Genomic DNA, 27,797 nt, shown 5'->3' on the forward strand with positions numbered 1-27,797 from the left:
GAGGTGAAGAAACACAGAACAGGGACAGAGAGGGATGGAGCGAGGAGCTGTTCACATAGGATGGTTGGGGAAGGTCCAAGACCCGAGGGAGGGAGGTGCAAAGGCCCTGGGGCTGGAATGTGCCCCTGTGTCCTCTGAAAAGTAGGGATCCCGGTGTATCCAGAGTGCAGCAAGGGGAAGAGTGGGAGGAGGTGAGGATGGGGAGGTGACAGGCAGAGCAAGCAGGGCCTTGTGGGCTGAGGGGACGACTTGGGTTTTCCCTCTGAGTGAGCTGGGAGCCATAGAGGGTTCTGAGTAGAAGAGGGCCTGATCCAACGTAAGTTTTTACAAGATCTGTCAAGGAGACCAGAATCTACGCAAGTAGGATTTGGGGATGATTCTGTTTCTTGTTTGCTCATTTATATTTTCTAAAGTTTTCCTCCAGTCAGTATCTATTACAGGTCTAGTTAAAATAATAAGAAATGTCAACACTCCTTGTTAACCATGGTTAACATTTTGGTGTATGTCATTCCAACTTTTTTTTGTATACATAAGTAATCAAAAGTTAAAAAGGTGCCTTTAAAAGAAAGGCCTGTGGGCCTGGCCTGGTGGCATAGTGGTTAAGTTCACATGCTCCACTTCAGTGGCCTGGGGTCCGCTCATCAAGCCATGCTGTGGTGGCGTCCACACAAAATAAAGGGAGATTGGTGACAGCAGGGCCAGTCTTCTTCCCTCCCTCCCTCTCCCTCTCCCTCTCCCTCTCTCTCTCTCTCTCTCTCTCTCTCTCTCTCTCTCTCTCTCTCTCTCTCTCTCTCTCTCTCTCTCTCACACACACACACACACACACACACACACAAATACCTGCACACTGACCTGTTTTTTAGTGTTGTTGAAGTGTGACTTTTAACGTCTATGTTGTCTTCCATCTCAGCACGTCCAGCTTCTGGTAATTTATGTATCCAGGGCCCTGTTTGGCCATGTGTGGCCCAGTCTGGACTTTTCTTTGTTAGAAAAGACACTGGGATGGGCCAGCCCCGTGGCCGAGTGGTTAAGTTTGCGCACTCCGCTTTGGCAGCCCAGGGTTTCGCTGGTTCGGATCCTGGGCGTGGACATGGCACTGCTCGTCAGGCCATGCTGAGGCGGTGTCCCCTGTAGCAGAGCCAGAAGGACCCACAACTAAAATATACAACTGTGTACCTGGGGGATTTGGGAGAAAAAGCTAAAAAAAAAAAAAAGAAAAGACACTGGGCTAGGCGTTCTTATCCTTGAGTTTTGGGGCCAATCTCTGCTGTTTCCTTAAAATAAGTTCCTGGCAGTGGAATCACTTGGTTGGAGGGTGGGAGTATTTTGAGGCATTAATGTCTGGGGCTGGGTTGTCCCGGCGAGGTGACCATTCCATGTGTTGGGCACGAGGTGGCCCCTTCTCACCACTCAGTCGCCGGCCCCAAGTCTCTCCTCACACAGAGAGCTTCTAGCCTCAGGGACAGTGTGTCGGGGTTGTTTTGAGTGTGTCCTCTCGATTGGAAACAAGCTGCCTTTCAGGTGATGTCTTCCCCGGGGAAGGTTCCAGTGACTCCTGTGGGTCATCAGTGTGCTCTTCTGTGTGCATGCCTGCAGGAGTACCTCAACAGCATTCTTCAGCACGCCAAGGACTTCAAAGAGTATCATCGATCCGTCACTGGCAAAATCCAGAAACTTACGAAGGCCGTGGCCACCTACCACGCCAACACAGAGCGGGAGCAGAAGAAGGAGAATGAAAGGATCGAGAAGGAGAGGATGCGGAGGCTCATGGTAACTCTGCCCCCAGCCTGGGCCCTTGTGTGTGCCCCAGGCGCCAGCATCGTGCTTGGTGTTGGAGGTGGGACAGAGGGGGACAGAGGGAGACAACGGGTTGGGGATCTGGCCTACCTGCCCGCAGCCCTTTGCCCAGCCACGCTGACCTTCAGAGTGAGCGCGTGGCCTCTGGCCGCTGAGCTGGCTGCTCTGCTCTTTCTGGAAGATGGAGATGGCACTCCCTCCTGGCTGGGAGAACCCCTGATGGTGTGATCCCACTCCCCACCCCCACCCCGTGTGTCTAGCGACTGTTTGTGATGGTTCTCTAATTGGGTGGATAGTGACAGCCGCTCTGGGCCACTAGCTGCCATGTGTACAGGGGCCCTAGCAGTAAGGAGGATGCAGTCCCTGCCCTCTGGGGCTCATGCTGGCCCGAGAGACAGGTGCCTGGGGGAAACAGGCCAGTTTTGGATGGTGGAAGGTACACTGAAGAGAAGGCCCCAGGCTGAGGGTGGGGTGGGGGTTGGAAGGGTGGGTGTGACTACGGATGTGCAGATATCGGGGAACTCCTCCCAGGCAGAGAGGAACCTAGGGTCAGGGCTGAGGTGGGAGAAAGCCAGGGCAGGGCACAGCAGGTGGCCCCTGGGACAGCGTGGTGTGGGGCAGGAGTGAGGTGGAGTCCCACGGGCAGCTCACAGGGATGGCCTTGGATGTCGTTCTGGACCTGTGTGGAGCCGTCGGAGGCTGGGTGCTGGGGGCGGTGATGTGACCCAGTTGATTCTTTTCAGAAAGCTGGGAGGGGCTTGTCTGTGGGAACGACATGGCTTGGACCAGGTGGAGGGAAGCATCTGGATCTGGGATGTGTTTGTGGCCAGAGGGACCAGGACTTGCTCTTGGCCTCTCTAAATGGCTCCTGGCAGGCCCACCTCTGTGCAGCTGGTCCCCGTGGGCCCTGGCGCTGGGTAGGAGTTGGGAAGTATGACTGGAGTCGATAGTTATGTGAAGGGCCTGCATGTGACACAGTGGCTCCCTGGCCGCGGCTCCGCTGGCTGGCTGGCGACAACCACAGTGGGTGCCTCGAGCCTGGGTTGGCCGGCCTTGGTCTCGCGAGCTGGCACCGCAACCGCACGCTCTTGCAGGCGGAGGACGAGGAGGGATACCGCAAGCTCATCGACCAGAAGAAGGACAAGCGCCTGGCCTACCTCCTGCAGCAGACAGATGAGTACGTGGCCAACCTCACGGAGCTCGTGCGGCAGCACAAGGCCGCGCAGGTGGCCAAGGAGAAGAAGAAGAAGAAGAGGAAGAAGGTGCGTGGGGGCCGGACGCGCCCTCCGCCCCACCCCCGGCCGGCTCTGGGTGACCGTGTGTGTCTTTCCTTGCAGAAGGCGGAGAACGCAGAAGGACAGACACCGGCCATCGGCCCCGACGGCGAGGTGAGGAGGCGGGGTTCCTTCCCGGGGAAGGCCAGCCCCGGCCCCATCGCTTAGCTCTCTTGCCTGTAAGTCTCATTTTCTGTGTAAGTTACGAGGGCCGTGGACGCCCGTGGACAATCCAGGTGTTGCCTCCCCTGCCCCCTGCGATCCTGCTCCTGGAGGCACGTTCTTGACCAGCAGTGGTTCCTTCCAGACCTCTTTCTATGCGCATGATGTTACTTTCCAGTTTGTAGTTTAACGTCAGTGCAGACTCACGGGAGCGGTCTGGGGACAGTACAGAGACCCCCGCATGCTCCTCACCCAGCTTGTCACTCGACATCATTCTTTCCTGAACCACTGGAGAGTCAGATGCTGACGTGAGGGCCTTTCCTCTGTGTCTCAGTGTGTGTTTCCTAAAGCAAGGTCATTCTCTTCTGTGGCTGTGCGATGGTCAGAACCAAGAATGAGCGTTGATGCGACACTGTGGGCCGATCTGCAGCCCTCACTAGGTTTGGCCGCCTGTCCCCACAGCGTCCCTCACAGCAGCAAACCCGGCTCATGGTGGCGCTCAGTGGCGCTCCCTTCCATCCCCTTTGACCTTGAGCAGCTCCTCGCTTTGTCTTTGCCCTCTGGCCTTGGCATTTCTGCAGAGCACAGGCCTGGCATCTCCGACGTTGGCCTTCACTGCGGGCTTGACTGATGTTTCCTCAGGATTAGATTAGATTCGGGCATGTTACATGTTTTTGGCGGGAAGACCCTGACATGACGCTGTGTCCCTCCCCGTGCGTCACATCAGGAGAACCCGGGACATTTCTTCCGTCACCGGTGAGGTTGACCTTGATCCCTTGGTGTCCGCCAGGGCGTCTCCGCTGTGCGGTTACAGGTTTTCCTTTTGTAATTCGTGAGTACCTCTTGGGGACGTACGGGAGACCATGTGAACGTGGCGCAGCTGCTCAGACCCCCGCCCTCTGGGCTCAGCGTCCCAGATTGGTGGTCTCCGCCTGCGGCAGGTTTGCCAGCCTGGTGACAGAGTGACGATCTGTCCCCACGATTCCTTCTGCACTTACTAGCTGGCTGTCTAAGGTGGGAAAACCTTTCTCTTCTTTCTGTTTGGCCTGTGAGCTGTAGTTTGCCAACTCTGGGTACCTACTCGTGGATTCTTCCTTAGTTTAATGGATTTACTTAGTTTAATCCTGTACTATCCTTATTTGTTTTGATGCTCACATTATTCCAGTTTGGGCCAGCAGGGGTCCCTCCATATTGGCTCCTGTGTCCTTTTGGTGTGTCCCCATTGTTCTTGGAGGGCTTCCTGACTTCCTCGCACTCCAGGCTAGCCCAGTCTCCTCTGCTTTCCCTGCCTGAGACCCCGGTCAGCCGTTTCTCCGAGGAGCCCTGTTCCTTTTATCAGAAAGGAGTGTTTAGAAACCAAGATGTAGGCGTGCTCATTGCCACGAGCCCCTCTTAGTAGACGGCCCTAGGAGGTAGACATATGTGTGCGTCACATCCGCATTGCTGGTTATGTCCTAAAAAACCATGAGGTCACACTCTACCTCCAATTCTAATCCAGTACCGCAGGGTTCCTCTGTCCTTCTTTTCCATATTTGTAACAGCCTGAAACCTGGTTCCCGTTACCTACAACATAGTTGCTTCTCTCTCTCTCTCTCTTTTTTTTTTTGCTGAGGAAGATTTGCCCTCAGCTAACGTCCTTTGCCAATCTTCCTTTTCTTTTTTACTTTTTTATGTGAGCCGCCACCACAGCGTGGCCGCTAACAGACGAGTGGTGTAGGTGTGCACCCAGGAATCAAACCCAGGCCACCGAAGCAGAGCACACCAAACTTAACCACTAAGCCACTGAGGCTGGCCCATGACACAGTTTCTTGTCTGCTCAATCCTAGAACACGAATGTACATTCGGAGTCGCTAATGCTTACCGTCTGCAAAAGAAGCCTCCTGGCGAGGGTTCCGGGCTGTGGGGGTCCTTCAGCCCGAGGGTCTCTGTGCTCCAAATACTGTGCACAGGAGTTAGGCGGGTTAGTTCTCCCCTTTAGCGCCCCGTTACCACGGTTTCCCCCATCTTCTTGCTTGTGTTTATTTACTCGTCACTGATTGATTTAGTATGTGAAGCACTAGCCTGGTTCCAAATGTCAGAACCGTCCACAGTGGCCCCTCAGAGCGGGGCTGCTGTCCCCACTCGCCCATCTTTTCTGCAGCGTTCCTGCCTGCCTCCTGAGGGCAGCCATTCTCAATATGCTCATTTGAAAGAAAGAGATATAAAAGTGAGGTGTGTGAATGAGAAGCGTTTCCTCTGCCACCTCCCCAAACCCTCCTCAGCCCCACTTCCCAGATTAGACCGTGAAACCGTGGGGGTGTTTGCTCCTGGCTTTTTCTGTGCACGTGCCACCTGATGATTTTCTTTCTTTCTTTTTTTGTTGAGGAAGATTGTCGCCCAGCTAACATCTGTGCCAATCTTCCTCTATTTTGTATGTGGAACGCCACCACAGTGTGGCTTGATGAGCTGTGTGTATGTCCTTGCCTGGGATCGGAACCAACGAACACAGGGTTGCCCAAGCGGAATGCACAAACTTAACCACTCAGCCGCGGGGCTGGACCCCACCCGATGGTTTTCTTTTTCCAGCCCTGCATTGTGTCTCTGACATCTGCCCACGTTAGCTCATGTGCACTTAACCTTACTCTTTCTAACGTCACTGAAAAGTGACACTTCTTGTACAAAACATTTAAACGGTGACGTGAAAATTGAAGTCCCCTTGGCAGCTCCCCTCACAGGCACGCATGTGATCCCTGGCTGATGCCTGCTCTGTCCTTCCAGAAGTCTTTATGCTTCTCTCCTCTTTGTTTGGTTTTGGAACCGTTTGAGTCAGTGTAGACATTCGCTAGACTTTTCCCCTGTGTGGAACGTCTTGGGCCACTTTCCACATCCAGCCATTAGTTCTCTTTTGGTTTGATTGTGTTGATGTGTCAGACTCTGTTTTGTCGTGCAGACTGATAGCTGCTTAAGGCCGCTTCCCAGGCGGGGCTGCTAGAAAGATCCTGCCTGAGTGGCTCCCACGCACCGCCGTCTGCCTCCTCCCCTGGCGGCTGTTTCTCTGCCCTCCTTTTTGCCTCTTGCTCACGTCTTTGTAGTGAGCCTCCTGGGACGTGACATTTTGGTGCTGTCTGACTCAGCTCAGGCTGCGGTGACAAAGTGTCACAGCCGGGGCTCAGACAGCAGACATTGGTGCTCACAGTTCTGGAGGCCGGACATCCAAGATCAAGGTGGCTTCCTGGTGAGGGCTCGCTTCCTGGCTTGGAGATGGCTGCCTTCTCTCTGTCCTCACCTGGGGGGGAGAGCGAGCTCCGGTGTCTCGTGTTTTGGGGCACTAATCCCATCGTGAGGGCCCCGCCTCACGACCTCATGTAACTCCAGTGACCCCCAAAGGCCCCCTGAATACGGTCACATTGAGAAGTCGAGCGTCAGTGTTTGCGTTTGGGAGGGACAGTCCAGTCCATAGCTGACGCACACTTTTCCCTGGAGGCCAGATTCCCGGAGGTGGATGATTGGTGATGAGCTCAAATACACATGTATTATGTGTGATTTATTTAGAACCTTATCTTGAGTTCAGAAGAATGTGAGTTGGCATTTAACTGTAGTGCAAAGCCCTCGTGAGGCCATCCGGGCCCGTCGTGCAGCAGGAACGTGCTGTTCGGGGAATTCTGTTGGGCAATCGCTGTGGCTGCTGCTCCAGTGTAGTAACAGAGCGTTCATCAGTGGTGGCTGTCCGTTGGCCTTGCTCTCTGCCAGGGCTTCTCACCCTTGGCTGGCCATCTGAACCCCCTGGGGGGCTTGTAAAAATCCCCAGAGCAGTTGAATCTGAATTCTGGGGGTGGGGGGGTGGCGGCATCGGCACCCTTAACTCTCCCAGGGAGCCTGGGGTGGGAGTCAGGGGTTGAGGCAGTCCACAGAGCCTGCGTGTGCGGTGGGGTCGCTGTCACCATTCACGGGGGCCGCTGCTGGGGGAGGCTGGCCCATCCCACTCTGCTGTGCGGGCTGTGTGGACCGTGACACCTTGGAGGGAGGAAGCGAGGTATAAGTTCCTGGAAGATGCAGACAAAAGTTCAAACCAAAAACGTCATCCTCACCCTGAAGGTTTTCTCCAGGAAGTTGGAAGGGGGAAATGCTCATCCAAAGTTGGAAACTGAGAAATCGAGGAATTCCATATTCGTTGCTAGGAGGCAGTTCACAGTCTTATTTTTCAAATAGTCTAGTTAGCTCTTTTCCAAAAAACAGTGAGCACCCTTGATGAAGTCGACAAATACTGTGTAAATGGACAAACAAGGGCCAGAAGAATGTGAATAGTATAATCATTTGTGTAAAAAAGAGGAAAACCAGTCCTGGTTTCTTATGCGTGGAATGGATCTGGAAGGGTACGCCTGTGAGAGCAGCTGGCAGGCTGGGGGACGGAGGCGGAGTGTCCACACCCTGTAGTCTCGAATTTGCATTTTTGTGAGTGTCTTATCTACATGAAAAGGAAGACGGGTCTGTCAGTTACTTCAGAGACACAGCTGTCGTCAGTGGGCTGTAGATTTTGACTGAATCTTTTTACTGAAATGCAGTTGACCCGTTTTCATAACCACTGGCCACATTCCTGTGCCGATTTCCAGGTGTGGCATTGGGTGGGCATGTCCCTCATTGGCCATGGTGAGCTCTGTTCTTTTCTGGATGCCCGAGGTCTGGAGACCCCGGAACCTCGAGTCACACATTCGACTCTTTTGCAGCCGCTGGACGAGACCAGCCAGATGAGCGACCTGCCCGTGAAAGTGATCCACGTGGAGAGCGGGAAGATCCTGACGGGCACCGACGCCCCCAAAGCCGGGCAGCTGGAGGCCTGGCTCGAGATGAACCCGGGGTGAGTGGGCCTTGCCAGGGTCTGCGCCGCGTGGGTCCCGGGGAGCTGGCTGGGGGGCGACCTCACGTGCATCTAGAAACTGGCCAGTTTGCTAAGGAAGGTGAATCATGCCTGTTCTGGGGAGGCGTCTGTTAAAACACTAACGTTTTTTCCAGGTATGAGGTGGCCCCGAGATCTGACAGTGAGGAAAGCGGCTCTGACGAAGAGGAGGAGGTGAGAGTCCATGTCCGGCTTTCGAGGCCCCCGGTGCTCTGTTGTGGTGGCCTCCCCCTGTGTCTGTCACCTGTCTGCGCTCTGTGACCCTCGCCCGCTCTGGCTGGGCGTCTGGTGGCGCAGGGGGGCAGGGGCAGCCGAGTCCCAGTCCCGGCTGGAAGTTGTGCTTTGGGCCTGCGCCGTCCGGTTCAGTATCCTCTGCCACGCATGCCTGTTTCTGTTTGAAATTCAGTTAGTCAAATTAAATAGACTTAGAACTCGAGTCCTCGGTCACACTAGCTGCATTTCAAGTGCTTAGCAGCCGCCCCCTAAGACAGTCGGCCTGCGGTCTGAACGCTAGATCACGTGCACGTCCACCCGTTCCGGCCCGTGCTGCCAAACAGCAGAAATGGTCGCGTTTACTGTGTGTTTCTGTGACTCACTTAATCTGCCACCTTAAGGTGAGAGCTGCTTTGTCCCTGGTTGACAAAGCTCTGCTGCAGGGCCTTACTCCTCCCTGCGCCTCCGTCCTGGATCGCATCCTTGGGAAAGAGGACTCAGGGAGCCCGGGATGCAGCGTCGATGCCCGGGGCGTTGTTCCTGCCACACTGTTAGCATCCAGAAGGGTGTTCGCCTTCACGCCCCCTTCAGCTGGGGCGAGAGTGTCTTGAAAGGCTTTCTTTTTCCCACAACTGGAAGGACCTGCAACTAAGATATACAACTATGTACCGGGGGTGGGGGTGGGGGGGAGGCGGTTGGGGTTGGGGAGATAAAGCAGAAAGAAAAAAAAAAAGATTGGCAACAGTTGTTAGTTTAGGTCCCAATCTTTAAAAAAAAAAAAAAGAAGATTGGCAACAGTTGTTAGCCCAGGTGCCAATCTAAAAAAAAAAAAAGGTTTTCTTTTAAGTTCCTTAAAAACCTTTGCTGCCTCCATACATTTTTAAAAAAGAAGTTAAACATTTTTTCAGGGGCTGCTGCTAATTTAGATTTCTTCTGTGAATGGTTTGTTTCATTTACACACTTCTAATCAGTTGTGTTTTTCAACTGTTTTGTTTTTGTTGTTGTTGAGGAAGAGTGGCCCTGAGCTAACATCTTTGCCTATTTTCCTCCATTTTGTATGTGGGTTGCTGCCACAGCGTGGCTTGATGAGTGGTGTAGGTCCACACCCAGGATCTGAACCCTCATACCTGGGCCGCCTCCTGAAGCAGAGCATGCTGGACTTAACCATCAGCCCCTGGGCTGATCCGTTAACTGAATTTTTAAGCACTCTAGTGTTCACCTGTATCTTTTTCTTGGTTTCTCCTGTTTTTGCTCCCCTTATTACCACTTTAGGTCATCTGGAATTTACTTGGTGTCGGGCACGAGGTGTAGCTCTCACCAGCCCCCCCAGCTGTGGGACTCAGGGAATTGGTGGACCGATTAGTCCATCCCTTCCCCGTTGACTGTGATGTTTTTTAAACTTGATGCATTCGGTTTTTCTATCCACTGGAGTCTTTTTAGGGCTACCTGTTCAGTTTCTTTTCTTTTTATCCCCCCGAAGATTGGCACCTGAACTAACAACTATTGCCAATCTTCTTCTTTTTTTTTCCTGCTTTTTCTCCCCAAGTCCCCCCAGTACACAGTTGTTTATTAGAGTTGTGGTCCTTCCAGTTGTGGCATGTGGGACGCCGCCTCAGCGTGGCCTGATGAGCGGTGCCATGTCCATGCCCAGGATCCGAACCAGCGAAACCCTGGGCCGCCGAAGCGGAGCACAAACTTAACCCCTCAGCCGCGGGCCAGCCCCCAGTTTCTTTTAACCTTCTGCTGATTCTTAGGCTAATAACCTTTTGTGGTATTTTTAGCAGCTTTATGGATGTATAATTTACGTCATTAACATAAGCCCGTATTCCGTTCAGTGATTCTTGGTGAAGTCGCAGAGCTGTGCGGTCATCACCACACCAGCTTTGGAGCATTTCCGTCACCCCAGCAGCCCCCTCCTCCAGCCCCAGGAAATGTGCTCTCTGTCGCCACTGATTTTCCTCTTCTTGGTATTTCATATAAGTGGAGTCATACAGCCTGTGGTACTTTGTATCTGGCTTCTGTCACTTAGCGTGTTCTGAGGTCCATCCACATGGTCCTGTGTATCAGGAGTTCGTTCTTAGCGTTCCTGAGTTGTGTTCCATGTCTGGATGACCGCAGTTTGTCCTTCCGCTGACTGGTGGGCGTTCGTGGTGTCTCCATTGTCTGGTTTCATGAAGAATGTTGCTGTGCGCGTTCCCCTACGTGTCTCCATATGGATGTGTGTTTTCATTCCTCTTAGTAGATACCCAGAAATGGAATTGCTGGGTCGTATGGTAAGTTGAACTTTTTAAGGAACTGCCAAACTGTTTGCCAAAGTGCTGGGACTATTTCATGGGTTCCAGTTTCTCCACGTCCTCATCAGCACTTGGTATTCTCTGTCTTTTTGATGATAGCCATCCTGATGGGTGCATCCTGGTATCTCATTGTGGGTTTTTTTGTTTTTTTTTTTAAAGATTTTATTTTTCCTTTTTCTCCCAAAGCCCCCCGGTACATAATTGTTTATCTTTAGTTGTGGGTCCTTCTAGTTGTGGCATGTGGGATGCCTCCTCAGCATGGCCCAATGAGTGGTGCCACATCTGCACCTAGGACTGGAACTGGCAAAACCCTGGGCTGCCGCAGCAGAGTGTGTGAACTTAACCACTCAGCCACGGGGCCGGCCCCATCATTGTGGCTTTAACTTGCATTTTCCAAGTAGATAATGATGTTGAGCATCTTTTTAGGTGCTTATGGTGAAAGTTTATTCAACCCTTTTGCCCATTTTTAATTGGGTTGTTTGTTCTCTCATTATTGAGTTGTAAGAATTCTTTATAATATTCTTAATACATGTCCCTGATCAGATACAAAATTTGCAATATCTTCTCTCAGGCTGCTTGCCTTTTTTCCCTCAGCAACGTCTTTTGAAATGCAAAAGGTTTTGATAATCTCCACTTTATCAATTTTTTTCTTTTGTGAATTGTGCTTTTTGTGTTACATCTAAGAACTCTTTGCCTAACTCAGAGTCACGAAAATTTGTCTCCTATGTTTTCTTCTAGAAGTTTCATAGTTTAAGCTCTTACACTTAGGGTCATAATTGGTTGATATCTGTGTATGGTCTTGACGTGCAGGTCTGAGTTTAGTTTTTTGCACATGGATATCCACTTTACCTAGCACCAATTGAGGAAAAAATTCTTTTTTGAATAGTCTTGGCACTTTTGTGGGAAATCAGTTGACTGTAAGTGTAAGGGATTGTTTCTCACTCAGTTCTGTTCTAGTGGTCCGTACGTCTATCTTGATTATTGTAGCTTATGACCAGTTTTGAAATCAGGAAGCGTTGGTCCTCCACCTTCGTTGCTCTTATTGGCTGTCCTAGACCCTTTCCGTTCCTGTGTAAATAGGATCAGCACATCAGTTACTACAAAAAGCTTGTTGGGATTATTGCATTGAATCTATAGATCAATTTGGGGAGAATTGCATCTTAATAATATTTAGTCTTCCAACCCGTGAACGTGGAATGTCTCTCTATTTATTTTGATCATCTTTAATTTCTCTTAGCAGTGTTTTGTAGTTTTCAGTATATAGTTTTGCACTTCTTTTGTTAAATTTATTCTTAAATAGTTTATTCTTTTTGATACTACTATGAATATAATTGTTTCCTTAATTTGATCTTTGGATATTTTGTTGCCATTACACGGAAATACAGGTTTTGTTATATTGATTTTTTAAAATATTGATACTGTCTCTTGTGAACTTTTTATACTCATACTGTTAGTTCTGATAGGTTTTGGGGTTCTTCTTTTTGATAGATTTCTTTGGATTTTCGCATACAAGATCATGTCATCTGTATATAAACGCAGTTTTACTACTTCCTTTCCTGTCTCTGTGCCTTTAATTTCTTTTTCTTGCCGTTATTGCGCTGGCTAGACCCTCTGGTATGATGTTGAGTAGGAGTGTCAGGAGCAGACATCCCTGCCTTTCTGATCTTAGATCCGTATTCGTGAGGGATTCTGGGCTGTAGTTTTCTCTTCTTGTAATGTCTTTGTCTGGCTTTGATATTAGGTTAACATTGGCCTCATAGAATGGATTAAGAAAAGTTCCCTCCTGTTTTCTGGAAGAATTTGTGAAGGATTAGTATTAATCTTAAAATATTTGATAGAGTTCAACAGTGAAGGCATCTGGGCCTGGCCTTTTCATTGTGAGAAGATTTTTAATGACTAATTCCATTAGCTGTTACAGGCTTTGTTCAGATTTTTAAATTTCTTGAGTCAGTTTTAGTAATTTGTGTCTTTCTAGGAATTTGTCCATTTCTTCTTAGTTATTTGTTGGCATAAAGTTTTTTATAGTAATTCCTTATTGTATTTCTGTGGGGTTGGTGGTGATACCTTTTTCATTGTTCATGTTGGTAGTTTAGTGATTTGTCTTTCATTTATTACAGGTCAGTCTAAGCTTAGGTTATTGATTGCAGACCTTTTCTTTTCTGCCGTTGTAGGCGTTTGAAGCTGTAAGTTTCCCGCTGAGCACTGCTTAAGCTGCGACCCATACATTTTGATATGTTGTTTTTGTTTTCATTCAGTTGAAAATATGTTTTAATTTCCCTTATGATTTTTTTGACCCTTGGGTCATTTAGAAGTGTTTTGTTAAATTTTAAGTGTTTGAGAATTTCCAAGATTTTTCTCTGCTTTTGATTTCTGACTTAATTCTCTTGTGGTATAAGATGTTTTGTGTGATTTTTTTTTTTTTCTCCCTGAAGCCCCAGCACATAATTGTATATCCTAGTTGTGGGTCCTTCTAGTTGTGGCATGTGGGACGCCACATCGATATGGCCTGATGAGCAGTGCCATGTCCGCACCCAGGATCCAGACCGGCGAAACCCTGGGCTGCTGAAGCAGAGTGTGCGAACTTAACCACTTGGCCATGGGGCCGGCCCCTGTATGATTTTAATAAGTTTACATTTATTGAGACTCACATTATGGCTTAGCATCCTCGAGAATGTTTCATGTTCATTTTTAAAGAGCTCTGCAGCCTTGGGTGGAGCATTCTGTGGACAGTGGTTGGGTTGAGTTGGTGGATGGGGTTGTTCAGGTCACGTGTGTGTGTCCTTGCTGATTTTGTCAGTTGAGAATGAACTAGGAAAATCCTAATGAGTTTTGTTGAATTGTCTGTCAATTTTTGCTTTACGTGTTTTGATGCTCTGTTAGTAGGTAGATTTCATTGTTATATCTTCCTAGTGTATTTTATATTTTGTCATTTTTAAATATCTGTCTTTGTCACTAGTAATGTTTCTTGTTTTAAAGTCTGTTTTGTCTGATAAGGAAAACTTATTTTCAGAGTCTTTTATGGTTGATCCATGTATTTACCGTCTCCTGCTCTTTATTCCAGCTTTTGAATGATTACCATTTGCGTGGTGTATATTTTTCCATTCTTTGGCTTTAAACCTATCTGTTCATTTGAATGTGAAACAGCAGAAACTAGATCTTGCTTTTTTATCTAGTATGACAGGGTCTGCCTTTTAAGTTTCAGATGTTTCACATTTAATATAATTATTGATGTGATTTGGTTTACATTTGCCGTTTTGCTCTTTTTTTTTAAATGCTTTTTTTTTTAGGATTTTACTTTTCCTTTTTCTCCCAAAGCCCCCCAGTACATAGTTGTGTATTTTTAGTTGTGGGTCCTTCTAGTTGTGGCATGTGGGACGCCACCTCACTGTGGCCTGACAAGTGGTGCCATGTCCGCTCCCAGGATCCGAACTGGCGAAACCCTGGGCCGCCGAAGCAGAGCCCGCGAACTCAACCACTCGGCCACGAGCCGGCCCCCGCTCTTTCTTTTCTTTGTCTTTTTTGTCCCTCTCTTTCTCCTTTACTGCCTTTTGCATTAGATATTTTTTGTTGTACCATTCTATTTTTTCTGTAGGTTTTTATTTTTACTATACTTTTTTAGTGTTTTTTTTTTGGTATTTGCTCTGGGGATTACAATATATATTTTAACTTATTGCTAACTCCATTCTGGTAAAATATAGACACTTTACTGCAATGTAGTTTCATTTGCTCTCTTTCCTCTGTGCTGTTGTTGTCATGTTACATCTATGTATGTTATAAACCCAACAGTACAGTCTTTTAATTAATCCTTTATATAATGTAATGACTTCCAAAGAAGTTAGTAGAGAAGAAAGAAGGAAAACTTACTTTCAGAGTCTTTTATATTGATCCATGTATTTACCGTCTCCTGCTCTTTATTTTCCCTCCTGGATTTGAGTTACCGTCTGCTCTCCTTTCCTTTCAACTTGAACGACTGCTTTCAGCATTTATGATAATGTGTCTGCTGGCAGCAAATTCTCTTTGTTTGGCTGAAATGTACTTCTTTAGCCTTCACGTTGGAAGATAGTTTAGTTGGGCACGGAATGCTGCGTTGGCAGCCTTGTTCCTTTTGGGCACGTCGTTTGCTGCCTCTGGCCTCTTGTTTCGCGAGGATGGAGCCACTGCTTGTGTTGCTGTGCCTCTGCTTGAGGACTCGCTTTCCGCTTTCTTGCGTTCAAGCATTTCGATTCGTCTTTGGCTTTTCGCAGTTGGCTGTGAACTTTCTCTTTGTGTTTCTCCTCGGTGCTTGTTCAGTTTCTTGACTGTTTCATGTTTTCCATCGAGCGTGGGGAGTTTATCTTTTCAGTCTTGTGTTGAGATTCTGCGTGTTGATGGATCGTGCTGACAGATGGTTTCCTTGGGTTCTTTGGACGTATTTGTAGTGACGGTTGCTTTGAAGGTTCTATGCTGAGTCCAGCATCTGGGAACAGAGACGGGTTCAACTGCTTGTTACCTGAGTACCGGTCACGCTTTCTTCCGCTTCTGCTTGTCTCGTCGTGTTTGGTGGCAGGCTATTTTCGCCACTCTGGATTCTGACTCCCCCCAGGGGTTTTGTTGGTGGTGTGTGTTGAGTAACCTGCCTGGGCTAACTCCATGCAGTTGTCTGCCCGTGGGGTGTGCTGCCTTTGACTTCTCTGCTCCATTTATTCTTTTGTTTTATTGTCATTTTTGCTTTTAGTCCCGGCTCTCAAGGAGTGGGCCCTGTTTCTTCGTAACTTAGTAGTCACCCAGAGAGCGGGCAGAGATTGTGCTCAGACACCCAGAGCCAGCGAGGCTTCTGTTTCCTGCTGATGGATTGCTGGGTCCAGGGGCGCAGATTGCAAGTTTCGCCATTTTCAAGTCCGCCCTGGCCTTTTCTTTCTGCCTGGCACTTTCTCATTCCCTCTGCACACGTGTACAACTACAGCCAATGGTGTGCTTTCCCAGCCACGGCTGAGGTCCTCACCTCCACCAGCAGTCCTGCTGACATGGGCATCGCCCACTGCTACGAAGTAACTGAGTCCCCGTCTGACTCAGCTGCCTGTCCTCATGGCCTGCCCACCCTGGCAGAACCTTCATGACGGAGCTGGGGGCAGGAGAGATGGAAGCCCCCCAAGGAGGAACACTGCCAGCTCCCACTCTTCATAGCTGAAGTTCAGAGGTCTTTCTAGCATTAATGCTTCTCAGCTCCTAGAGCTGTGAAATGTTACTTTTGCCAATTTTGTCCAGCTTTTTTTTTTTTATGAGGAAGATTAGCCCTGAGCTAACTACTGCCAATCCTCCTCTTTTTACTGAGGAAGGCTGGCCCTGAGCTAACATCATGCCCATCTTCCTCTTTATATGTGGAACGCCTACCACAGCATGGCTTTTGCCAAGCGGTGTCATGTCTGCACCCGGGATCCGAACCAGTGAACCCTGGGCCACCAAGAAGCGGAACGTGTGAACTTTACCGCTGCGCCACTGGGCTGGCCCTTGTCCAGTTTTAAAGTTGCCTTTTGAGGAGAGAATTGGCTGACCTCCCCACTTGGATTTAGCCAGAAGTCCCACCTCTGTTTTAATCCCAGACATGGTAATATCAGTTAGGATAAGCCTGTACCAGTTATATGTTATTTTGCCCAAAATGTTTGTGCTATTATCACTTGTTCACTATTCCAAATGACCTATAAAATGATATTACATCCTCCAAGAGAAACCCCACTGGATTTTTATTAGAATTATTTAGCAGATTAATTACAGATACTTTTGTTTTTAGTTTTATAGCAGTTCCGTTATACATAAAGAAAATAATCCACTGGCATCTTGTATGATTTGTGCTGGAATACAAGGATGGTTTGATATTGATTGGGAAATGCATTCATGAGTATTTTATCAATATGTCATGTGAAATCTCTGTATCATCTGCTTAGTCAATGCAGAAAACTCCTTTTAATGAAACACAGCACTCATACTTAATTTACAGGTTTATAGAAAACCTCTTAGTAACCAGGATGCCTGTTATCACCAGTATTATTCGACATATTTTAGACATTTTAGCCATGTTAGTAAAAAAGTAAATGGGGAGCAATGGGTATTGAAAATTGGCTCTAAAATGTTTAATACTCAGAGAAATCCATGAGAATCAAGTGAAAAACTGCTTCAGTAGGTTGGGTGAATATTGAATAAATGTGTAGTAATTGCGTTGCGTAATGGGTGCAGGAGGATGAGGAATCTACCGGGAGCAACAAAGTACAAAATACCCTTAAAAGGAAGCATCTGGAATCTGGGCTAGGGAAACTAATAGTAGCATCCTGAGCAATTAAAAAAAGATGCGAAGAGTCACAGCACATTCGGGGACAGGAAGAAGATGTGAGGGTTGTCGAAGCATCACTTGCTCCCAGAAGTTTGTCCCCCCACCGGGAGTCCTCTGCCTGTCCCTGTGGGAGACATGAGGTGACGGGTCTTGTCTCTTGGTAGGAGGAGGAGGAGGAGCAGCCGCAGCCGGCCCAGCCTCCCACGCTGCCTGTGGAGGAGAAGAAGAAGATTCCAGATCCAGACAGCGATGACGTCTCTGAGGTGGACGCCCGGCACATCATTGAGTAAGCCACCCCTCCACGCCCTCCTGCACCGCCAGCTCCCTGCAGTGGCACCGGCGGGACCCTTAGAACCCCAGGCTCTCTCTGGACGCAATCTGCACCATCCAGCCGGCAGCCGATGTGAGACCACAAACAGCCCAAATAGCTGTGCTTCAAACGGCATGGATTTTTAGGGAGTTAGTAATATTCCCTCCATTCACATGGTTCGTCTTGGGCTTCAGAGGTAGTGGGGGCACCACAAAAGGCCACCTGTCTCAGTTGCCCAGGCGCCCCACCCTCGCGCCTCCCAGGAGTAAGCTCTTTCCATCATGATAGTCTTCCAGAAACATCCTGTGCATCAGTAAGCATCACGTGAATCTGTTTGTCTTTCACTTGCACAGTTGTCCCAGCACACTGCTCTGCCCCCTGCTTTTTTCACCAGATGCTCTCTCAGGGGCCATCCTGTGTCACTGTGTCAGGAGGGCGTTGTCACTCTTGCACGTTTGGCAGTGTGGCATTGCCTGTCACACCCTTGTCTGTGTGGCCTGTCCCTGGTGGCGGGCACTGGCTAGCTTATTTCTTACCTCGTGCTCTGTAAGCACAGTTATAGTTAACAGGCTGATCTCGTCGTTGCTCGTGTACGGATAGTGGGTGCCCCTGAAGAGAGGATGGAGGGTGTGCTGTAAGCTGTAGGCGTGAAGGCGCCCACTGGAACAGCCACGGGCCTTTGGGTCCATCAGAAGAGATGCGCAGGAGAAACCCCACTGAGCTGGGAAAACGCAGAGCCCGCCCTGAAAGATTTGTAGGAAGACGTAAAACCAGAAAGCACAGCACGGCATAAAACAGTGTGACATGAGTGGGATCATGTGTCTGTCACGTCAGTAAACGTAAACGGTTTACAGCCCTTTTTTTTTTTAAAATTCCTGTTTGGATCACAAACCAGCCAAAGCAGAACTGGTTCTGGGTTTGCGTGAGGCCGTTCAGTGCATTTTCCCCTTGGACTCATGAACTCTCAGTAGAGAGAACCAGCCCCGTGACTAGCCTCTGGCCGCAAGTAACACTCTTCCTGTGATGTGACAGTGACGTGGTTCCTGCCCTGGGAAGGTGGAGCAGGGACCCGCGGCGCCTGGGAGGCCAGCCTCAGATCAGTATTTGCTGTCTTGCCTGTGCTCAGGCTGTCCCCTTACTGCTCGGGTCACAGGCCATCGAGCACAAAGGGCCACTCTGAGGAGCCTTGTGTCAGAAGCACACTGTTAGAAATAGGAATGTGTGTCCTCACATGGCGGTCCTCTTTGCTTCCAGGAATGCCAAGCAGGATGTTGATGATGAGTACGGCGTGTCCCAGGCCCTCGCTCGCGGCCTACAGTCCTATTACGCAGTGGCCCATGCCGTCACTGAGAGAGTGGACAAGCAGTCGGCGCTCATGGTCAACGGCGTTCTGAAGCAGTACCAGGTGAGGCTGGAGGGGCCACATCCACGTCACGGTCTCGAGAGAGGGGCTCCCGGGTTGTGGGTGGCTGTGGAAGTCAGGCAGACCCGAGTTCTCATTCCATTCTGTCTTTGGGCAAGTTGCTCTTCCCTCGGAACCTCAGTTTCCCCATCTGTAAGGCAGAGACACTGTCTGTCAGGTTAGTCACCAGGAGGAAATGAAACTGCAAGAGATCAGTGTCTGCTGGGTGCCAGGTAGAGCAGGAGCGCTTTCTAAGCTGTTAGCCTCTGAATCCCCACCTACTCTGAAGTGGGCGCCATCGTCCTCTGCATTTTATGTGGGGGAAACTAAGGAACAGAGAGGTGCAGCGATGCCTCGGAATCACACAGCTGGGGACTGGCCATGCCAGGACGGGCCCCAGGTGTGGGCGCACATGTGCTCATTCCTGTTCCCTGAGCTCTGTGCAGTGTGACGCAGCAAAGGGTGAGAGGGTAGATGTCAGGAGCCAGCAGCCCTGGACTCAGCCATTTCTTCTGGGAAGTGGGGCAGCGACCACTCCAGCAGGTCCTTCGCGAGGCTGAAGTGACGATGGCTTTAAAGCTCTTCATCAGGGCCTGGCCTAGAACAGCCAGGAAGTGGAGCTGCTCATGGTAGAAATTTCTTTTCCTCTGGCCCCCCTGCCACCAAGCTCCTTCATCAGCTCCCAGGAGCCAGTTGGGATATGTCCAGCCAGAGACCACGGCTCCCTGGTTCCCCTGTGCTTGTGACCCCTGTGCCATGACTTCCCTTGAAAGAACTTTCAGAACCTCCATGTGGATACCAGGTTCCAAAGAGGTGAATCCAGCGACCAGTGGAAATTTCCGGAGGCCAGTGTAAGCAAAGGAATCAGAACTTGGCCAGAACTTACTTCCTTAATTTGTTACGAAAATTCCCGAGTTTTCCCTCATGATGTCATATCAGTTTGAAAACAGTCTTCTAATTGCCTGTATTTCTGAAAGCTCCTCGGCTCTGGCAGGCTCTCCATGAATCTTGAAATGGTGTTTGGAGGCAGTCATGAAGCCTAATGCTTTCCCACATCCACTGTCCCGTGGTGCAGGCAGGTTTGTCCCTGAGTGCAGCATGGCTTGGTGTCAGGCAGATGGACATTCTAACATTTAGAAACTTAGCTGTCTAAATGTGCACCGGAGGGGCTGGCCTGGTGGCATACTGGTTAAGTTGCACGCTCTGCTTCGGCAGCCCGGGGTTTGCAGGTTCAGATCCTAGGCGAGGACCTACACACTGCTCTTCAAGGCATGCTGTGGTGGTGTCCCACATACAGGATAGAGGAAGATGGGCACAGATGTTAGCACAGCAAAAATCTTCCTCAAGCAAAGAGAGGAGGATTGGCAACAGATGTTAGCTCAGGCCAGTCTTCCTCACCAAAAAAAAATGTGTACCCAAAAAAGAAATTGTATATACATGTATTATTAGCACAGCAGCCCTGCGATTTCATAGGAACGGTAGCTGAGGAGGGGCCTCAGGAAGACAAGGAGTGGCCCGATTCAGAGCCAAATACCAAATGAAGATGGCCGCGCGCGGTTGGTGACTAGGGCAGAACTTGGGTCTGGTTTTGCGAGTCTCTGCAGCCTGGGGGTGCTCTGGAGTCGCCCCGGGCCTCAGTCCCGGCCGCTTGCCTCTGTCCACACAGATCAAAGGCCTGGAGTGGCTCGTGTCGCTGTACAACAACAACCTGAACGGCATCCTGGCCGACGAGATGGGCCTGGGGAAGACCATCCAGACCATCGCCCTCATCACGTACCTCATGGAGCACAAGCGCATCAACGGGCCCTTCCTCATCATAGTGCCTCTCTCGTGAGTCGCCCTTCCCCGGGCCCGGGCTCCCTCGCACCCCAGCCTTCGCTCTGACGCCTGTGTATAGTTGGTCGTGCTGCCCTAACCAAGCACCAGGCCTGAGTGGCTTCCGTGACAGGTGGCATTTTCCCGGAGGCCGCAGTCCTAGGACAAGGTGGCAGCGGGGCTGGTTTCTCCTGAGGCCTCTCTCCTCGCCCTGCACGTGGCTGCCTTCCCCCTGTCTTCACCTTGGCTTCCCTCTGTGCATGGCTCTGTCCGATTTGCTGTCCTTATGAGGAGCCCAGATGTGTTGGCTTAGGGCCCACCCTAGTGACGTCATTTGAACTTGATTACCTCTTTACAGCCCGTCTCCAAACACATCCTGAGGTCCTGGGGGTGAGGGCTTCCTCGTGTGAACTTGCTGGAGACACGGGTCAGCCGAGAGCAGCCTGCCTCTGTTTTCAGGGGGCAGGGTGGGAGAAGGGCGGGCAACAGCATGCCCATCCGTCACCCCCATTGGGACAGCTCTCGCAGGATGTCCTCGGGGTCCTCTTCAAGCCCCACAGCCAGCCTGTTCCACACAAGATTGTTGCAGGGGCCGGATAACCTCCCAGTAGAAGAATGCAGTGAAGCCGCTGTGAGCGAACGCCGTTTCCGCTTCCCGCTTTGCCTCTCACTCAGCACCTCTGGGCGCCACTGGCCTCTTCTTCCCAGTGGGCCCCACTTCAGGGGCCACGATTCCTTGGGCCGCTCTGGGCATCCCTCCTCCCAGCTCAGGATGGGCCACAAAATGGGTCACGTGCCCCAGGTTGTTCTGGAAGCCCGAGGGCTGGCTCTCACTGACCTAGCCCAGGTCTCAAGTTAGGCACCAAACCCGTCCAGGGCCTGGGGGCTGGTCTGTTCCTGTGGGGTCAGGCCTGTGTGTGCACTGGGCCTGACCGAGGGGAACCCCCTTATGTTGGACCCGCACTCAGCGGGGATGCATCGGCCTCAGATCAGCTGTGGAGGGGAGACCGGGAAATGGGGCGCTTGTGCCCTGCCCCCCAGGAAAAGGCCCTCCCAGCACTTACTTGGAGAAGTGCGTTTCTTCCTCCTGCCTTCCCTTTCCCATGATAATGTAAAGTGGACTGCCTGGGTAGGATCGGGTCTTCACAGAGAGCTGTGTCCACCCTGTCACAGCAGGTCCCACACCCGGTGACAGGTGGCCTAGCCTCCTCGCCCACCACACTTGTCTGTGTGGTGTTCCCCAGCCCTCCCAAGGCCCAAGTCCCCTCTCTCCGTCTCGCCCCCTGAATGGCTCTCCATCGTGTCGTTATGCAGCCGGGGGTTTTTTAACTTTTCATTTTGAAATGATTTCAGACTTATAAATAAGTCAAAACCAGCGTAAAGAATTCCTTTGTAGCTTTCTCCCGGCTTCCCAAATCTTTCCTAGGCCCGGGACAGTTCTCAACGCCGTGAAAGTAACAGTGACTTCACGCTGTTCACGAGCCTGGAGACTTGATTCGGGTCTTGTCCCTTTCCCCGCTCATGGCCCTTTCTGGCCCCGGATTCCACGTTACCTCTTGTCACATCCCTGTGCCACGGCTCTGACAGCTCCCCGGTCCTTCTTCACCCTTTGTGATCTTGCCACTTGAGTTCTACTCAGGCCATTGGTAGGCTGTCCCTCAGATTGTGTTTGTGTGACGTGCTGCCTCTGCCATGCTGGTGAGAATCCCGAGCAGGGGTGCCGTGCCCTCTTGGGGCCTTGCCTCAGGAGGCATGAGGCGCTGGGAGGCCCCAGCACAGGGGAGAGTAACTTTGCGCTCTTGCTTATGTGGTGCCTGCTGGTTTCCCCACGTAAACCTGAGTGTTCCTTCGCAGTTCATCAGTGTCTTGTGGGAAGGCACTTAGGAATTGTCAGTATCCCATTTCTCATCATCCTGTCTCCAGCACTTGCCACATCCGTCAGATGAATCTTGCCTGAAAGGATCACTGTGGCAAGTCCCAGATAGCTTCCCTCTGCTGCCCCAACCGTCCCCCATTGCTCCCTACGATAGAAGCCAGCCCTCAGTGGCTGAACCAGGGCCATCTTGATGATCCTCAGTAAGGGGAAGCCCAAAGCCAGGCTACCTGAGGCGGGCCCAGTGGCTTCAGGGTGCCGAGCCCCAGGCTTCTGCAGTTTTCTGCTTATTTTTAGCATGTGACTCCTGCCCTCAGGCTTCTTACCTTCATGGTTGCAAGATGGCTGCAATGCATCCGTCATCTCATCTGGGTTCCCAGCGAGATGGGCAGCCAGGGGCAGCAGGAGTATCTGGCAGCTGAGTCTCCACCTTCCCCACCCCCCTTCCAGAGCTTCCCTGTGCAACTCATGCTTCCATCTCATTGGCTCCCACTGTGGCCACCTGGCTGGCCCTGGCTGCTGGGGAGCCTGGGAGCTCTGGTGCAAGGTGGACACAGCACCAGACTCAGTAGAGTGTTTCGGAGGGAGGAGCTGGCTGAGCCACGAGCAGTGTCTCCCGCTAGGCTGAGTCCTGTGTTTACAAACCCCCCAGTCCAGGCTTCCTGAGCGAGTTCCCGCCCCCACCGGAAACTCCACGTCCCACCCCTTAGAGCCCACCCCTTTCTGAGCTGGGCTTTCTCCTCACCGTCACCCTCTCCTGAGGCTGTCGCATAGTCCCGGTGACTGTCCCCCGTCACCTGCCCTCTGCCCGCCCCACCTCCAGCACTGCCTGTCTCTCCACGCTCTTCCTGGCCTTGCTCAGCCCACGGGGCGGGCGCCCTCCTGGGCAGGGCCTGCAGTGCTGCCATTCCATTTTGAGGCGGCACAGAAAACCTGTGGTGTCTCCTGCATCCCCAGGGCTCCACAGCATTGTCCCCAGCCTGGCTCGGACCCTGACGCGAGGCACTGAGTGTGTGCCTTCTCCCTGGCAGCAGGTGCACAGCCTATGACGTATTCTCATAGGCCTGTCACCCCGCGTGGTGACAGGACTGGTCTACAGGGCCCAGCTCCGTCCCAGGCGACCCAGCCTCCTCCCCCAACGATGGCTGTCCCTGAACCCACTGCCTCCTCTGCGCGTCCCTGTTCCCCCACTGGGGCACCTTCCCTCCTTCCTCAGACGGCCAGTTACTCTGCCAGCTCTGAGGGTCACAGCCACATCGGCCTTCCTCCCCGTGGACCAAGGTGTGGACACTGAGCTCTTGACCACAGAGCTGGAACCTGACCATCCCTTCCTTGTCCCCACAGGACGCTGTCAAACTGGGCGTACGAGTTTGACAAGTGGGCGCCCTCCGTGGTGAAGGTGTCCTACAAGGTAGGTCCTGGCGTGGGAGAGGGACGTGGCCTGGCGGGCGGGAGAGGGCGTGGCTGGGCACAGAGGGCGTGGCTGGCATCCATGACGTGAGCATGTGTGTGTGCTCGTGGATTGTACTGGGGATGCGGCCTCCAGATCGCTCATTTGATTTCCTGTTGGGACTGATGCTTGCTTCTTGAGAGAGTCATGGACTCAGTTTGTGGGATATGGGGACGTTCGTGCATTCACTAGAAGATGCTGTTCTCATCTGACCTTTGGTGAACAGCTGTTCACATGTAGGCACTTGCTGAGTGTCCCCTATGGGCCGCTTTGTGACGGGGACGTGGGCCCTGTGCACGGCTGCTCTGAGGGCCATGCCTAGATCAGGTCACCCTGTGAAACGGGGCTAATTGTGCCTGTTATCCTGGTGGGGAAACTGAGGCCTCACCCAGCCAAAAGGTGGCAGAGCTGGGCGGTGGCCCTGGCCGTGGGCTGGGGGTCCAGGCTCTCAGCCCATGGCGAGGAGCAGGGGGTCCCAGCATGGGGAGCAGCGTGTGTGGGGAGAACTTGGTGCCACCTTCGAGGAGCCGAAAGTCGTTCTGGCAGGAGCTCGGGGGCCCAGGAAGATCAGTCTGCCTGGAACACGAGCCTGGAGGAGGCTCACAGCCCGGGGCCTGGAGTTGGGGAGGGCCGGGCAGGGCGAGTTGGGGAGCGGCTGGAGCTGCCGTCGGGGAGCGGTCCCTGTGGCCTGCGTTCGTGTGGGGGCCTGAGATGGGGCCCGGGAACAGGAGGGGAGCTGACAGCCAGCGGGGTGGGGCGGACGTGGCACAGGCAGCAGCCCAGAGGGCCCAGTGGCCCACACGCCTTTCCCCACTCGCTGCGGTTAGCAGTCGGCACGTCAGGGTTGGGGGACAGCCCAGCACCCAGCCACTGGCCTGGAAGCTGAGCCGGGCGTGTCTCCCCTACAGGGCTCTCCGGCAGCCAGACGCGCCTTCGTCCCGCAGCTGCGCAGCGGCAAGTTCAACGTGCTGCTCACGACCTATGAGTACATCATCAAAGACAAGCACATCCTTGCCAAGGTGAGTGTTCCCGTGTGCATGGCTGCCTGGCCAGTGCTGTCAGGGAGCCCACGGGCCCGCCCAAGCCAGCACTGTCCTGTGAGCATCATGCCTCCCATCTTCTCAAAGCCCCTTGTGAGTCATTTCTCAGTGATTCATGCCTGTGTGGCAGAGACGGCCGCTCGGGGCATGTGAATGACCCGGCCCAGGTTTGACCCGAGTGTGCCTCTCTGACAGTTCCTGGGCCAGCTCCAGAGATGGGGCTGTCTTGTGCCACACGGGGACCAGCTCCTCTCCGGGCTTCACTCAAAGAGCCTTGTCACCATGGTGCCTGCTGGCCCGTCTGCGCTGCCTGCAGTGTTCCATCCTGCCTCGTCTCTGCCCCTCCCCAGGCCCCAGCCCTCCCTCCCTGGCGGCTGTGTCCCGCCATAGCCCATGTAGCAAGAGCAGTTCAGCACTGGGGGCCGGGCCCTCCGAGGCCCCATGCGCTGTTGCCCGGGGCTGCCGGGTCAGCACGTTCCGGGGGGGCTGCGCAGGCCTGGGAGCCTCTCACGGACACACTTGTGCAGGCAGCTCTAGTGAGGCCATCAGTGAATTGCTGAGCATGTGCTGGGACCCGTGTGTAAAGCAGGCGTGGTCCCTTTCCCACCAAAAGCTCGTGTCCTGGTGTGGGGAGGGACGCGGTCTGTGATGTGGGATAGAGGAGATGTGTACACGTTTCCACGCCTCTCAGGGCTTGTCATGATGCTTTTGGGTGCTGGACATGCATCCCCGAGCTGATGGATGGGAAAACCGAGACCAGGGAGCTGGCGTCCCATGTGCAGGCTCTCCCGCTCTGGGCTCACCCTTCTGACTTGGTCCAAAGCCGGGCCCATCCCGCGCCCAAGGATGGGGCTCCCACAATCCCGTGCTTCTCTGACCATGGCTTTAATGAACATCAGCGCCCTGCGATGGGGCTTCCTCATGGGAGTGGCTGCTGGGCCCCTGCTCCGGGCAGCTCTGCCCTTTCCGTCCGGGGCACCGACGGGCACCGCATCACTTAGGCCTCGCTGCGTCCCTGGGAGGGGGCAGAGGAAGCGCAGGGTGTCTCTGGGGCTCGTCACCCCAATTCAGTGCGGCTTTAACTCTGGGGCTCCCGCCTGCGCACTCACATGCACCGTGTCCAGCTGACACGCAGCCGACGACAGGCCCTGGGCCGCAGCCCCAGGCCGTCTCTGGTCAGCGAGAGGTGTGTTATCTGGCGGGTTTTTCTGTGCAGTATACTAGTACATATAATTTTGGGGGGAAACCAAAGTGCTTTCTGCACCACACCGTGAACGCCTGACAGCAGCTTCCGGACGCGTCTCCCTGTCTGTGTGTCTGTCCTCATCCTGTGCTATATAGAGGCCACGTGATGTGACTGTCCCTCAGTCAGCCAGTCCCTTGTCAGGGGACGTGGTCACGCCCACGTTTTCCATCTCCATGCGCTCTGCCGCCTGCTGCCCTCCCCCCGACGGCTGTGTGCGTCCCGCTCAGCAGGGGCTGGCCGCCACCCCTGACCCCGCTCTCGGGCCCGCAGATCCGCTGGAAGTACATGATCGTGGACGAGGGCCACCGCATGAAGAACCACCACTGCAAGCTGACGCAGGTCCTCAACACGCACTACGTGGCCCCGCGCCGCCTGCTGCTGACGGGCACGCCGCTGCAGAACAAGCTGCCCGAGCTCTGGGCGCTCCTCAACTTCCTGCTGCCCACCATCTTCAAGAGCTGCAGCACCTTCGAGCAGTGGTTCAACGCGCCCTTCGCCATGACCGGGGAGAAGGTGGGAGCACGGGGCCGCGTGGGAAGCCGGGGGCGTGGGCTGCCTGCGGAGGAGCTGGGCCTGATGGGCGGCCTGGGTCAGCTGGCATCCCTCGCGGGTGTGCGCTGAGTGCCCACCCCAGTGGGCCAGGCCGGGGCTGGAGGCCATGTCTTCATGCAGCGGGGCTGCCTGGCGCCCGAGGCTGCAGGAGCCATGAGGGCCCCAGAGAAGGGCGGAGATGATGAGTGGGTCCCAGGGGATACTCAGGACTCCCTTGCTCCAGCCCCCAGGCACAGGGAGGCCACCTCCGGGAATGTGACCCTGAGGCAGCTGTGGGGCCAGCAAGGAGCGAGGGTGTGAAGATGCAGCTGGCAGTCCTTTCTGGGGGTTCAGATTCCACTCTCACGGCCGCAGGAGGCTCAGAAGTTTCCAGTCAAGAGAACAACATGGCCAGATTCTGTATATTTGGGGTTTGTTTGTTTGTTAAAGTTTTTTAATTATTATTTTTTTTGGCAAGGAAGATTCTCCCTGACTTAACCTTTGTTGCCAGTCTTCCTCTTTTTTCTTTTTGCTTGAGGAAGATTAGCCCTGAGCTAACACCTGTTGCCAATCTTCCTTGTTTTTTCTACTTGAGGAAGATTAGCCCTGACCTAATGTCTGCACCAGTCTTCCTCTGCTTTATATGGGGTCTCCTACAGTGTGACTGACAAGTGGTGTAGGTCCACACCCAGGATCCAAATCTACAAACCCAGGTTGTCGAAGTGGAGCACATGAACTTAACCACTACGCCATGGGGCTGACCCAATTTCTTCTATTTTTTGTATGTGAGATGCCTCCACAGCATGGCCTGATGAGGGGTGTAGGTCTGTGCTGGGCATCCAAACTGGCAAACCCAGGCTGCCGAAGCAGAGCACACAGAACTCCAACCCTCAGCCACGGGGCCAGCCCCTGTATATTTTGCTTTCAAAGAGTGCTGTGGCCAGTGTCCCTTGATGTCTGTATGACGGTGGGTGGCACTGTCAGCAGGCCAGCTGCGTTTTCTGTTGAAAGAGGTTAAGCGGCCTGAGCCCGCCTGGGGCTGCTGATCCATGGGCCCCAGCCAGCGAGTTCCAATTACGAGGTTTTCCTTAGACGGATGCAGGACAGCTGCGGCCACCACACTATGTGACAGGGGGGCCTCTGCCAGCATCCTCCATGAGCCACCCCCTCCTTGGCACGGGTTGAGGCCGAAGCCCTCCTGAAGGGACTGAGG

The 27,797-nt window shown here is 52.6% G+C and overlaps 1 protein-coding gene across 21 annotated transcripts in view; it reads left to right on the forward strand.

The window, feature by feature from the left end:
* The window catches only part of SMARCA4 (SWI/SNF related BAF chromatin remodeling complex subunit ATPase 4), an 83,950-nt gene that overhangs the window by 23,038 nt on the left and 33,115 nt on the right, over positions 1-27,797 (forward strand). For 13 of the 21 annotated variants that reach the window (XM_070492021.1, XM_070492022.1, XM_070492017.1 and 10 more), the window contains exons 9-19: positions 1,597-1,770; positions 2,892-3,059; positions 3,135-3,185; positions 7,937-8,067; positions 8,223-8,280; positions 17,082-17,203; positions 18,482-18,632; positions 20,296-20,459; positions 23,662-23,728; positions 24,676-24,786; positions 26,324-26,566. In XM_070492021.1, coding sequence (XP_070348122.1) covers positions 1,597-1,770; positions 2,892-3,059; positions 3,135-3,185; positions 7,937-8,067; positions 8,223-8,280; positions 17,082-17,203; positions 18,482-18,632; positions 20,296-20,459; positions 23,662-23,728; positions 24,676-24,786; positions 26,324-26,566 — 1,440 coding nt within the window. The remainder of the gene's footprint in view (positions 1-1,596; positions 1,771-2,891; positions 3,060-3,134; positions 3,186-7,936; positions 8,068-8,222; positions 8,281-17,081; positions 17,204-18,481; positions 18,633-20,295; positions 20,460-23,661; positions 23,729-24,675; positions 24,787-26,323; positions 26,567-27,797) is intronic. The other 8 variants (XM_070492023.1, XM_070492018.1, XM_070492034.1 and 5 more) reach the window with 2 other exon arrangements.

This window comes from Equus asinus, chromosome 20, assembly GCF_041296235.1.
Source record: "Equus asinus isolate D_3611 breed Donkey chromosome 20, EquAss-T2T_v2, whole genome shotgun sequence".
Classification (NCBI taxonomy): Eukaryota; Metazoa; Chordata; class Mammalia; order Perissodactyla; family Equidae; genus Equus; species Equus asinus.